The sequence below is a fragment of the Stegastes partitus genome, unplaced genomic scaffold (genome assembly GCF_000690725.1).
Source record: "Stegastes partitus isolate 25-593 unplaced genomic scaffold, Stegastes_partitus-1.0.2 Scaffold115, whole genome shotgun sequence".
NCBI classification, from domain to species: domain Eukaryota; kingdom Metazoa; phylum Chordata; class Actinopteri; family Pomacentridae; genus Stegastes; species Stegastes partitus.
Window position 1 is genome coordinate 190884 of NW_007577846.1, and position 13754 is coordinate 204637.

Sequence of the window (13754 nt, forward strand, 5' to 3'; positions counted from 1 at the left end):
TTAAACTTACCGATGGCATGTTGTGTATGATTGGGACTGTTGACAAATTTTAAATCTGACTATTGTTTTGTATTTTTACAGTTTCATTCTCAGATAAATGATGTCATTTTGGTCATCTTATGTTAAATAAGTAGCCTGTAAATATTTGGCATTTCAGGATTTAAAGCCTTAAAGTTCGACACACAAACTACGGCAACAAACAAGGTCTGATTTTTTTTTTTTTTAATTCTTCTGTATTTTGCTCAACAGCAGCCTAAACGCTGTGTGTAAAGTAGAAATGTGTGAGTCGAGTCGTGCAGCAATTCGACGGCAACAGTCAGATTTTTTTGTCGTTGCTCTGTTTCTGTATCACCTGCAGCTGCAGAGTTTAGAAGGTTTTCCTTTTCCAGCAAGACTTTATCAATCTTTACATTCACATTTTGCCTTTTCACAGAATCAACTCCTCATTTTGATTTCCAATTGATTTTTTCGTCTTTCCGTTTTCTTTTTAATGTTTTGACCAACGTTGCCCGTCGATTTCACGTGTGGAAGAGGAGACAGAGACCTTCCTGCACACTGTCTGACTTGTAAAGTCCATTTATTTGTGACGTTCTGGTGCTAGGCCTTCATCAGGACGGTGGCTGAATGAGGCAAAGCCTTTTCCAGATGAAAACCCAACACTGACACACAGCAAATAAATGTGTTTCTGCAGGTCAGACAAAGTGTAGGAGTCTTTTCAACGCTGAATCGTGAGCTCAGATCGTTGTTTGACCTTTCTCGAGGCTCCACAGCAGCCTCGTCTCTCTGAAGTCGTCACTCAGGACGCTTTGATTTCTCAACTAATTGGGTCGGAGTCACTCGTCCCACTTCCAGCGGCTTCCTGTCGGCTGATAGATTGAGCTCATTCAGCAGATTAACACTCGTCTAATTTCAGAGCTAATCCAGCCCAGTTTTCAGTCGGGGCTGCAGACTGCGGGTCAGCTCGCTGCCTGTTCGCTGCTCAGTGATGAAAATCAACTCAGACCTTCGGCAGACTCTCGATTCCCAATCTTTAAAGCTATAAAATACCTGCAAGAGGAAGCTCGCATTCAGTTTTCAGACATTTCCTCTGAATACATAACCAAAAAAAACCCCAGAATGAATGAATAAAAGTGTACAAATTGTAAATCCAACATGGTGAAGACACTCAGTCATTAATTCCACTATTAGGTTTGCACACATTACGATTTTTAAATTTCCTTTAAGACGGGAATTAAAAATAGACAAAGCGGCCGACTTTCCGCCTCTCCTTGGCCTCTGAGGTCGACCTAAGTTGTCCAAGCCTGATGAGGTCTGACAGTTTTCCGAGCTCAGTTCTCGCAGGAGGAACAACCGGCTGAATAAACTGGACAAGTCTGAGGAGACTTTAAGTAAAATCAAACAAAAGATCACAACAATCTGAGACATGAAGAAAAAAACAGAAAAGGAGCAAATTCAACTTTTAGCTGCAAGATTTCAAACGTGCGCTTAAAACTCTGAGCAGTCTGTGGCCACGTAGCTTTTATTTTCTCGCTGTTTGCTCATTGTTCATTACGATATAAAGCAACCGGGAAGCAGGAGAGAGAACTCAGACGCATATTCTGTGCAGCTACGACGCCATGAATCATAAAAAGCTGCAGAGAGATGTTTCACCGCGCTGAACGTATCATCCAACAACCTGCTCCTCTGTACGGTCACGCCGGGTTCATTTACTTTTAATTTTATTTATTGCTGCGTGACTGTTGGTCGCAGGAGTATCAGTCACAGCTTGTCAGTTGTGCTACAGAGCTCTGAATTTTTTGTATTTTACAGAATTTGTTGAGGGCAAACGGTTTATTTTTTGTGATTTTTGACATTTAGAAGTTTAGAAGTTTAGATTGAGTTTTCTGACAACATGTCACTGATGAGTAGTTCAGGGACCGTCGGAAAGTTGAAAAGTCCAACTGTTCTTGTTTTTACAGTGTTTGGCTGGTAAATGGTGTCATTTTGGCAAATTTTTCAATATAACCCCGGTTTGGAGGTTTGGGAGGGTTGCAGCTCCTTCACATTAAAACTCAGGCTGCAACTTACTTTTATTTTCATTGTTGTTGTTTTCTGAATGAATCGATTTGCTGTTTGGTTTATAACATGTCAGAAAATGGTGAAAAATGTTCATTAGTGGTTGCAAAAATATCTTGTTTTGTCCACAACCTAAAGATATGTAGTTTACTGTCTCAGAGGAGGAAAGAAAACAGGAAATATTCACGTTTAAGACGCTGGAATGTCAAACTAAGAGAATTACAGTTATCCAAGTAGTCGTCCATTAATTAAATAGCTGTCAACTCATCAATTATTGTTGAAGCTTCAATTAAAACACAAATAACTTTTACATTCTTCTGGGCTTCACATTGTTTTTGTTGTTTGGTTTTACAAATTGTCCACATTTGGTTGTTTTCATTACCGGATGTTTCTTTTCATAGTCGTTGGTTGATCAACTAATGACTGAAATCTTAAATTCGTTGATCGTCGATCCTCCCTGACAACATTTTGTCTGCACCTGTGATGATGTTGTGTGTCATTTACCGAGAAGATGGTCTCCAGCTCCTCCTTGTCAATCTTTCCGTTGCCGTCCTGGTCGAACAGTTTGAAATACCATTTTAGTTTCTGGTTGATTTCTCCTTTCAGCATCAGGCTGATGGCTGCGATGTACTCCACAAAGTCGATGTAGCCGTCCTGCAGACAGAAACCAGGCGTTAAAACGTCACCAGGGTGCACGAACCCTCCAAATCATCTCAAATTCACACCTTACTTCTAACGTTTGTTTCCCTAAATTAAAGCTCAGCATCAAAATTCCACAAATAATGCATGAAACATTGAAACCAACAATAAAAAGTCAGTGTCGTTTAGATTTATTCGGTCAAAGTTCTAGTTTGTGAAGCCAAACAGTGTTCAACTATTTTTAAACACATTATTTTAAATTTAAATTTATAAGTTTTTAATAAAATAAGTTGTTTTTAATATGCGCCAACAAGCCTTTGATGTGATTTTGAAGTGACAGAATAAATTCAGAAAATAACTAAATAAATGAAATATGATTGAACAGGACCGTGAAATTGAATTGAATAAAAACATTTTTAAAAGTGATGTTATGAAAACAGTTCATGAAATGTTTAATAAGCGACTTCCTGAAATAAAATCATGGCATTAAAAAATAAATAAAAAACTGGCGTGAAATAAAATGACGTGACATGAAAGAATAAATCAGAAAGTGACGACTGGAAATATAAAAATATTAACAAGAAATAAATAAAAATGTAAAAGTGACCTTAAGAGTGAGGGAAATAAAGAAGTGACGTAATGAAATGAAATTACATTAAAAAATGACCAAAAAAAGAGTCAAATATTAAAAATAATAGAAAATAAAAAGTGACCTAAAGAGTAGACTTCATGAGGTAAAAAAAAAAAAGAAAAAAAAAAAATTTAAAAAAATATCTAAAGTGCTGTTACCAAGAAATATCGTAAAATAAAAAAGTGAAACCTCGATTAAAATAATGAAAAAGTGACGTTAAGAGAAAAATGGCGGGCGGCTGTGTCTCAGGTGCTAGAGCGGGTTGTCCTCTAATCGCATGGTTGGTAGTTCGATTCCCTCCACAGTGGAAGTGTCGTTGGGCAAGACGCTGAACCCAAAGTTGCTCCCAGTGGCAGGCAGCAGCTTGCATGGCAGCTCTGTCACCACTGATTTATGAATGTGTGTGAATGAGAAACACTGTGAAGCACTTTGGATAAAAGCACTATTTAAGTGCAGTCCATTTACCAAAAACTAAAGTGACATAAAAGCAGAACTTTCAATAAAAAAGTGACCTCTTTTGTTTAAAATAAATAAATAAGTGACTTTCTGACATAGAACAAAATGGAAATGAAGCATTTTGAAAAAAAAAAGTGACCCTATGAAATGAAAAATATATTAAAAAGTGGCTTTATGGGGAAAAAATCAAGTCATTTTTTCTTATCAGCTTTTGAGAAAAATAAATAAATGAATAGTTATAAAATTAATTAGTGACTCAATTAAACCAAAAGACAAAGCACTGACTGATTGAAATAAAAATGAAAACGTGGGCCTGTGGATGAAAAACTAATTACATTCTTAAAAAAGTAGCATGAAGTAAAACAACAGAAAATAAATATAAATAGGGAAAAATCTGGTTTTCAAAGTAAAAGTTTTTATTATGATATTAAATGAGAGGGAAAAAAACTACTAAAAACAAGATGAAATAAAATTTGACAATATCAAGTTGGATTTTAACAATTAATCGAAGTTTCAGTTCATTTCCATTTTCTTCTTCCACAAAATGTTCCAGTTTCTAAACACCAGAAACACGACTGATTGTTAGTTTACGGAGAAACAGAGGGAAGAAGTATTTATCATTTAGAAATGTTGTTATTTAAAAGAGGCGCCGCTGGTTTAAAGAGACGACCACATGCGTCTTTAACCGTCAGTAGATGTCCTGAGCTCCCAGAACGTCCTCGCTGAGCTTCATGGCTGCACCGTCTGAATCCACTTAGCCGGCCGGCCGCCAGGATCACAGCTCCTCATGCTGACGCCGTAAACCAATTAGACGGAGGGAAGTCCTGCTGCTGAAGGTTCCACAGCAACAGCCTCGTTTGTTTTTTATTTTATATAACCTAAACTTGGATATTTTCACTAACTGCTGTTAAATATGACAACAAGACTTCTGGTTTCACCTCGAAACCCTCTGAACTCGGTTGTTGTTTTTACATTTGTGCTCACTGTGGCTCATTTTTCTCTCCAATATAAAGTCCTGCACCTCGATGGAAACTGAAGAACCACGACTAGAACTCAATCATAAAAAGAATTTTTACTATTTCAGACTTTTTCACTCTGCTCCACACGTCAGCTGTAGAGATGTTTCACCGTGCTGGATGTATCTTCCAGCTCCAGCAGCGTTTTCACTCATTTTTCACTGGAACATAAAGTCCTCAATGGAAACAGAACAACCAAGACTGGAAGGAGAGAGAGCTCTGGAGTGTCTTCTGTGCAGCATGATGCAGTTTAAATCATTTAATGAAAATAGAAAAAAGAAGAAGATTTACTAATTAACTTATTAATTTTACAAATAAAACAAACTCCCAAAACAAATCGTGGCTCCACATGTTATATAATTTGTTTACTATTTACACTAGTGACTTTTTTCTCGCTACTCTGCTCATCAGCTGTAGAAATGTTTCACCGTGCTGGATGTATCGTCCAACAGCTGGCTCCTCTGGTCGCTGTCTTTGAGCCGTGCTGCGTTTACTTATAGATCTAGTTTGTTTGATTTTTTACTGTTTTTGTCGTCTCCTCCCGACACACTGCCTGCAGTTCAGTTGAAAAGTCAGACGTGGCTTCACGGTTTTGTCGAGAAAAAGCAGGTTTATTTTGATTTTGTTCCCAGAATCTGATGCAAGTGGTTTATTTTGGGCAATTTTATTTTCAAAAAGAGAAGTAGAATAAAGTGGTTTTCATGAAATATCACAGTTTTTAAGCTTCGATTTGGTTAAACGTACTGATGGCACGTCGAAAAATTGAAAATCCAACAATTTTTAAAATCATTTTACAGTTTAATTCTCTGATAAATTGTCATCTTGATGATTTTGTTTTCATGCAAAGGTTTTGGGGTTCCGAGGGTTAAATAAGACTTCAAACTACAGCAATAAACAAGGTCGTATTTAATATCTCTGAAGTGTACCGATCAACACGACAGACAGTTTTATTCTGCACTTTAACCAACTCCACCTAAACGTTCCCAGAGTTTTCGTACGTCACCGTTTTTACTGCAGAGATAGTTTTGGTTTCTCATTTACACCGTGGAGCACCACATTTCTAGTTTTTTATTTTTATTTTTTGCAGGATCTGGTTTGAGAAAATGGTGTATTTTTACCATTTCTTTAAAAACAGATGAAATGTTTTGGATAAAGTACCATAAAGATCACACGCCTTGGTGGGTTTTGAGCTTCAGATGGTTCAAATGTCTGTTGATGTCACATCAGGATTTCTGCATTAAAGTTGTGCGTTTAGTTGCATTAATTCAGAATAATAAAGCACAAATGTGATTTTTAGCTTCAAACACAGTTGGACGTTTTTCTGACTTCATATAAAACTCAGACTCAGATCACAAGTCGTCGTGGTTCAAGCTTCAAACAGAGAAAATCAGATCATAAAGTCAATATCAGCGCGAGTTTCACTGTTGTTTTTTTACAGTGAGGTTCTGTTCAAAGAAAATAAGATGCAACAAAAAAAGAAAAACAAATTATTAGCGTTTTTATCAGGTGCTCATTAACACAGCCGCAATTAATGATGTTTTAATTAGTTTAAATTTACTTAGGATGAATCTTTTTATTAACTACATTCGTCGTCCATAACAACTCTCATGACAGTAATTTGCAACCTTTAAAAACGTTGTTTTTTTTTTAAGTTTCCCATTAAAATGTTAAAGCCCAAGTTGTAAATATCCAAGTATCCCCAAATATTAACTGACAATTTAAAACAAAGTAAAGATGCACATGTGTTTTACACATCGGTCTTATCAGTTGTTATCTTGCTCCTCTTTCAGTTTCAGTATTCATATCTGTATTCATGTTATTCTGTTTTTGTTGCTGCTCTCATTATCGGTATTTTTAAAACTTGATTCGATGTGAGACAAGAAAACAAGTTTACACATTTGTATTTGTACGATCGACAAAACGCTTGAATTGTAGAAAGATCTTCTATTGAAACAATGATAAAAAATTCCTCTCTGCTGGTTTTCGTTGACGTTTTTCCCTCAGTAGATGTTTATAAAGTCTTCAATTTGACAAACCTGCAGAAACCCCAAACATACCAGAACGTTTGACTTTTATCCTCATAGTCGGACTTTAATTCACATCTTGCTGCATAAACCCGGACAGAGGACGTCACAGTTATTGTTTTTTTATCTTTATATTACAGGTCTTGTATTTTTCAGCTAAGTTCTAGGATGTTTTCCGACAATGCGACCGGACGCTGATCTATAAATACCTGCACAGTTTAATTTTGAAGGAACTTATCAAGTAGCGGTACTTTATGTTTGAGTATCGAGGAACAAAATAGGAAAAGACGCATCAGATGAGAGAAGATAGCTCAGAGACTGACGTTAGCGTCCATCAGTTTGTAAGAATCTCAAACGTGTGATGAGATAGAAAACAAGCCAAATCTAATAATGAATAAACACACACGTATGCACAGATGCACAGTCCATACACACAGGAAGTAAGGCAAAACTTTTGCATTTAAAGAGCAAAACATGAGCACATTGTTTCCTGTAAAGGTGTCCATCAAGACTTTTACCTTCTTTGAATTTGTTTGAGGTAAATCGGACTAAAATCTGAATTTTCACTGATCTTCTACCAACACGTGGCACAAACGTTGGATTAACTGGAGCAACAATCACCATGAAAGTGATTTTCATCCTTGTTGGAAACTCTGATGCCACTTTATCAGCTTTAATCTAATCATTTAACCGTCTGAACATCAAAATGTCGCCAGTTCTGTCAGACGTATCAACCAAATCATCATCAGAATCCCTTCATTTAAATAGTAGAGCTTAATGCAAACGGCCAGTAAAGCGGCTGCAGCATGGGTTAAAGAAGAGGAGCTGGAAGATCCATCCAGCACCGTGAAACGTCTTCCAGTTTGTAGAGACTGTACATAGTTAAATATCTGAAGTACCAACAGTTTACGAGCATCGGCTTCCCCTGTGGATGTTTTTTTTTAGTTTTTGTGAAGTGAATATTTAGAGAAATGTAAGTTTTATGATTTATGGCATTCTAACTACAGAGATTAAACAACAAGAGGAAAACAAAACAAACTGGATCAATAAAATAAAAGCAGCACGGCTCAAAAACAGTAAGTTGGACGATGCATCCGGCGAAATATCGAACCAAATAATCATCACGTGCAGCTTTTATTGATTTATGGGATTATGACCGTATCAGGCTGCACAGAAAACATGTTTGACTTCTTTCTCCTTCTGGTCGCGGTTGTTCTGTTTCCATCGAGCTGCAGGACTTTACGTCGCAGAGAAAAATGAGCCAACAGTGACTGAAAATGCAACAGGAGCAAAGGAAAACAAAAAGCTGTGAAACACCTAAACGGACGACTCTGCAATAAATAAAGCTGCAGATCATCCAAAAAAAGTTCCTCCTGTTGATCCTGAACAGAAAAACCTGTTTGTCCAGCATCGGGGTTTACGTCATTAAGGTTCCTCGAGCCAGGAACTCTGAGAGAGCTCCAGGTCCGATTACGTCGACTTTTATAGCTCTTAGACTTCCTTAATGACTCGCCAAATTAAAACGTCTTTGGCTCGTCAGCTGCTCTGACTGCAGACATGAATGAGGAAACCTGGAGGTTATACAGAAACGGAGCAGCGGGGGTTGAATTTAGTCTTTTGTTCACCGAAAGTTGAAATATTTTTTCAATTTAAGATGGTTTATGTGTTGTTTTGGTCGTCGAAATGCTGCATGACCCAACTCACAGCAGTCATTTCAACTCATTTCGTGCAAAAATACAAAAGAAGTAAAACAACATTTTTGGAAACTCAATCACAACACGGCCGAGAAAAGACGCAAATAGGAAAAACTGGTGATAAAAATATATATATAATAAATGCAAATGAGTAAAGTGATGAAAGCAGGAGGATAAAGAAGACAAATCAGCCAAACCGGGAGCACCAGGAAGTGAAGTCAGATGAGAGTGAAAACCTGATTCGCCCTGAAGGATAAAGTTATTCCAGGTTGCAGTAAGTAAAACGGGATTTCCAACAGTGAGTGAAAGCAGCTGCCACCTGCAGCTTAATCCAATCAATCGAGAGCCTTATAAATAAATGAAGTTCGCTTCCTTACAGAGACGGAGCCACGCAAACTTACAGCAGTGACAACAAATGAAGGGCGAGAGCTGGACAGTCTGTCAGCTTCCAGCCCAAAGCGTCCACGCAGCGATAATATTTCATCGTGTTGATGAGATGAAGTGAAAAAAATGTGTTTTTATAACGTTTGTCTGGTAATGTAGAAGAATGTGCAGGAACAATGTGAAAAGGTTTAAAGTTAAAATGAGAAAAGAATCTTTGTTTTATCAGAAATATTATCAGATTATCAGAATTAGTAGAAATTCACACTTTTGTTTAATTTTACTGCATGAAGATGAGAAATTTTTTGTACTTTTACTGCATTAAGAAGAGAATATTTATGTATTTCTACTACAAGAAACTGAGATTGTTTTTCTGCTTTTGCTGCATAATGATGAGAATATTTTTGTACTTTTACTGCAACTTTAGCTACATGAAGCAGAGCAGCATACTTTTGTTCTCTTACTGCATAAAGATGAGAATATTTATGTATTTCTACGACAAAAAACAGAATACTTTTGTACGGTTACTGCATGATGAGAAACTTTTTGTATTTTTACTAAATGAAGTTGAGATTATTTTTATTTTTGCGGCATGAGGCTGACAGAACTTTTGTACTTTTACTACATGAACATGAGAATTTGTTTGTACGTTTAATGAAGCCAAAAATGTTTTTCTGTTTGTACTTTTAATGCATGAAGATGAGAATATTTTTGCTCTTTTACCACTTGAAGCCATTAACGTTTATCTATTTGTACTTTTACTGCATAGAAATGAGAATATTTTTCTTTTTCTACACAAAGATAAGAATATTTTTGTACTTTTACTGGATTAAAGCTGCAAATTTTTTATTAATTTTTTTTGCTACTTTTCCTGCATGAGGACGAGAACATTTTTGTACCTTTACTTCAACTTTTACTACATGAAGCTGAGAGCATACATATATATACATTCAGAATACTTTTACCGCATGAAGCTGAGAATATTTTTGTACTTTTACAACATAAAGCTGAGAATATTTTTGTATTTGTCTTTTTACTCCATGAAGATGAGAAGGTTTTCATACTTACAGAGTCGACACACTGTGAGATAAAAAACGACCAGATCAACATAATTTTTGAGTTTTTTTCTGACTTGGAGCCTCAGCCCGGTTCTGATCCAGTGTTTCCGACCTAGTGTGTGTGTGTGTGTGTGTGTTCTGAACGCACCCCGTCCATGTCGAAGGTGAAGAACACCTGGTCCACGTAGCTGTTGGCGTTCTCGTTCATGCCCTTCAGGTTCAGGATGGCCTTCAGCTCGAACAGCGTGATGAGGCCCGACGGAGACTCTCTCATGAACATGTTATACCAGTGGTGCATGTCCTCGGCCAGGATTTCGTCCAGGTTGGAGCCGTGATTCCCCATGGCTGCAGCGAGGAGGAGGAGGCCAGAACCTCGAGGAGAGACGGAGGAGGAAGACCGGAGCGAGGCGAGGGTCGACCGTCCTGCTCTTGAACCCTCTACAGGACCGGACCAAAGAGTCGAAAAGGCTGGAAATCCAAAGCGAGGCCAGCAGACTTCAGTTCGAGCCGGCCCACATCCAGGCTGCAGCGACTCTGCAGGCACAGAGCAACCCTCAGGACTCTCTAACCCTCTTAGGTCACAGAGGAAGAATCAAGAAAGCACCTAAAATAACTCCCTAATGAGATCAGGCCGCCCTGCTGCAGGGCTGCCAGGAGCCAGCGGGCCAGAGGAGGAGCTGCCGAGTTCAGGTGAGGGAGCCGGGCCGGCCCTGAAGCAGGATGGTTATATAACCAGCTCATTGGGTCGACCTGCTCCAGACCGAGAGGTTCCCCTCAGACATCTGCACCCAACAGTCTTACGTATGTTTTCTGTCCTGCAGAAGATTTGCAGCAAGAAATAAAATGTGGCTGGAAAATCCTCGACTCTTCACATACGAACCTTAAAGAAGTTCAATTTGTAATCGATTGCTGCTGCCGATCAGATGTTATCGTTAGTGGGGCTCCAGTTTGTCATCGCAAAGTCAAACGTATTCATGAAGCACATTTAAAAACTACAAGAACTGAACCAAAGCGCTGCACGGTTCACAGAGCCACACACGACTAGAAGACTAATCTGAACTAGAAGACGATAAAATAAAAAGCAGTTATGACACAATCACAGATGAAGTTTGAATGTGGCGCTCATTTGGTCAATACAGTGTTGGTAAATGTCACATTAAAAACAAAACATCCAGTTTACTATATCGTGGGACAAGAAAAACAACCAAGTCTCCCATTTGAAGCCAAAACCACCGACTGTGACTGATGTTAGCACTATGAACACACGTCATCATCTCTGCTGGATTCCATTGACTTCGTTAGACGGTTTGATCGTGAGGCAGGAATTAAAATAAGTAGAAAAGGTCTTAAAAAGTCTGAACTGTCGCTTGTTGAACCTGCAGAATAAAACGGGATGCATCGAAGCGGGACATTTACTGACTAACCCTGTAGACGACACTGACAGGCCACAGTTGGGGTCAAAGTCGGGCTTTAAAACTTCCTTCCTTTGACGTTTGATCGTCTGAGTTTCTGTGATCTCGTGGCGTTCGCTGCAGCCGCTGTCACCACCGATAACGGTCACTAATGGGCTTAGAGCTGTTGGTAGTGATCCAGTTAAACCATTTAAACCAGTTAAACTCATGATGCCACCGCCAGAGACACGCTAGGAAACCGACCGGTGGCCTGTTCCCCAACTTTGGGACGAAAACGACCTCAAAAAGATGAACAGCAAATAGAGTTCAGAACAGGATGTCTGTGTTTTAACGTTCAGAATATGGAAAAGAAACGAGACTGAAGTGGAGATTTCTGACTCAGTGTTTCCTCCTGAACCATGTGGCTGCCTTTATCACAGATGGAAAAGTTGAAACTAACTAAATTCTGTAAAAGCAGCCAAAACTAAAAACATGTAAATACTCTGATTAACTTTGACGTTTGGTTTGTGCACAGAATGAAACTACGACCCAGTTTTTATTGTCAAAGGGACTTGATTTGATCACGCTCCTGTGCAGCGTCACTCAGACATCAAGTTATTCAGAATTCATCACCTGGAAATTAAAGAACTAGATAATAATTAGAGAATTTAAAAAAAAAGGAAAATGCAGACGCCAACGTAGAAACTCAATAAAACTGAACAGTCTGACTGCAAGAACACGGTTCTGAAAATGAGCCTTAAACAGCAGAACTTTCTGTTTTGGACCGACGTCTGTCTGCATCACGGCTCCACGTGGAAGCAGAAGAACTGAGGAATCTAATCGTGTCTCTTTGTCGTCATTGTGTCTCTCTGTGGTCATTTTGGGGAAATTTTGTCTTTGTTTTAAGTCTCTGTGATTATTTTAAGTCATTTTGTGTGTCTTTGTGTTTGGGTTTTTTTTGTCTCTGTCATGGTTTTTGTGTCTTTGTGTCCATTTGTTGTCTCTTTGCGGTAGTTTGTGTCGTTGTGCATCTCTGTGTTGTTTTTTTTTCTGTCTCTGTATTATCTGTGTCTTTTTGTCTCGTTTGTTTTTTGCCTCCTGGTTGTCTTTTTGTCTTGTTGTGTTCATTTTGTCCTGACTTTTGTCTCTTTGCATCATTTTTTTTTGTCTCTTTGTGTTTGTTTTTATGTCTTTTTGCTCATTTCTTGTCACTTTGTGGTAATTTTGCATCATTTTGTACGTCTTTGTGTTTGTTTTTTGTCCCTTTGTGTTTGGTTTTTGATCCTTTTTGTCTTTTCTGTCTTTTGGTGTTCATTTTTACACTTTGTTGTCGTTCTTTGTCGCTTTCTGTGAGTTTTTTGTGTCTTTCTCTTTGGTTTTGTATCTTTTGTGTGTTTTTTGTATCCTTGTGGTCGTTTTGTATCTTTGTGAATATTTGTGTCTCTTTGTAGCAGTTCTGTATCTTTTTACAACTAGTTGTTGGTTTTTAGTCTCGTTATTGGGTTTTTTTGTCTTTCTGTTTGTTTTGATTTTACGTCATTGTGTATATCTGTGTTCATTTTTTGTCTCTTTGTGTTTGTTTTTTGGTCTCTTTAGTTCACTTTTATATCTTTTTGGTGTCTGTTTTTTGTGTCCTTGTGTTCTTTTTGTGCCTTTGAAAACTTTTAGTCTCTTTCTGGTCATTTTTTGTTCATTTTTTGTGACGCTTTATTGTTTTTTCACTTTCAGTTTTTTTTTTTATGTGGGCTTTTTGTGTCCTTGTGAACCTTTTTTGTCTGTTTGTGGTGTGATTTTTTTTTTGTCTCTATCATTGATTTTTATCTCTATATGTTGTTTTTTTTGCCTCTTCATGGATTTATTTGTACCTTGGTGATCATTTTGGATCTCTTTGTGTTACTTTTATACCATTTTGCACCACTTTGTGTTCATTTTCTGTCTCTTCTTGGTGATCCTGCACATTTTGCATCCCTATGTGTTTGCTTTTTGTCTCTTTTTCATCATTTTGCATCACTTTCTGTTCGTTTTGTCACCTTGTCGTGTTTGTTTTTGCCTCCGTCTGTTCTTTTTTGGTCTCGTTTTTCACGAAGAGGCTGAATCATTACGTCCTCGGTGGACCTAATAAAAGCTCTGATCTAACTGCTGACAGGACGAGCTGCTGATCTGATTAAGAAACTCCAGACAAAGCTGCTGATTCTTAGCTCTGGCTCTGCTCTCTGGTGTTGGGTTGAGTAATTAAAGGTCGGCTGTGGTTAAGTCCAGGTCATTTGGGTGAATCAAACGCTCTGCGATGCTTTCGGTGAACAGGAGAATGGAGTTTGGTTCAAACGGGCTGAAACTGAAGGAGACGTTCTCTGAACAATAAACTGCATCTGATCAATACGTAAATTGATAATTCACTGTAATGAATGT

The 13754-nt window shown here is 38.0% G+C and overlaps 1 protein-coding gene across 1 annotated transcript in view; it reads right to left on the reverse strand.

Moving 5' to 3' along the window:
- guca1d (guanylate cyclase activator 1d) overlaps positions 1-10297 on the reverse strand; it is a 14269-nt gene extending 3972 nt beyond the window's left edge. Inside the window, exons 1-2 of the mRNA XM_008278077.1 lie at positions 10103-10297; positions 2560-2709 (exon numbers count right to left, since the gene is read on the reverse strand). Coding sequence (XP_008276299.1) covers positions 2560-2709; positions 10103-10297 — 345 coding nt within the window. The remainder of the gene's footprint in view (positions 1-2559; positions 2710-10102) is intronic.
- Between the last annotated feature and the right edge of the window lie 3457 nt (positions 10298-13754).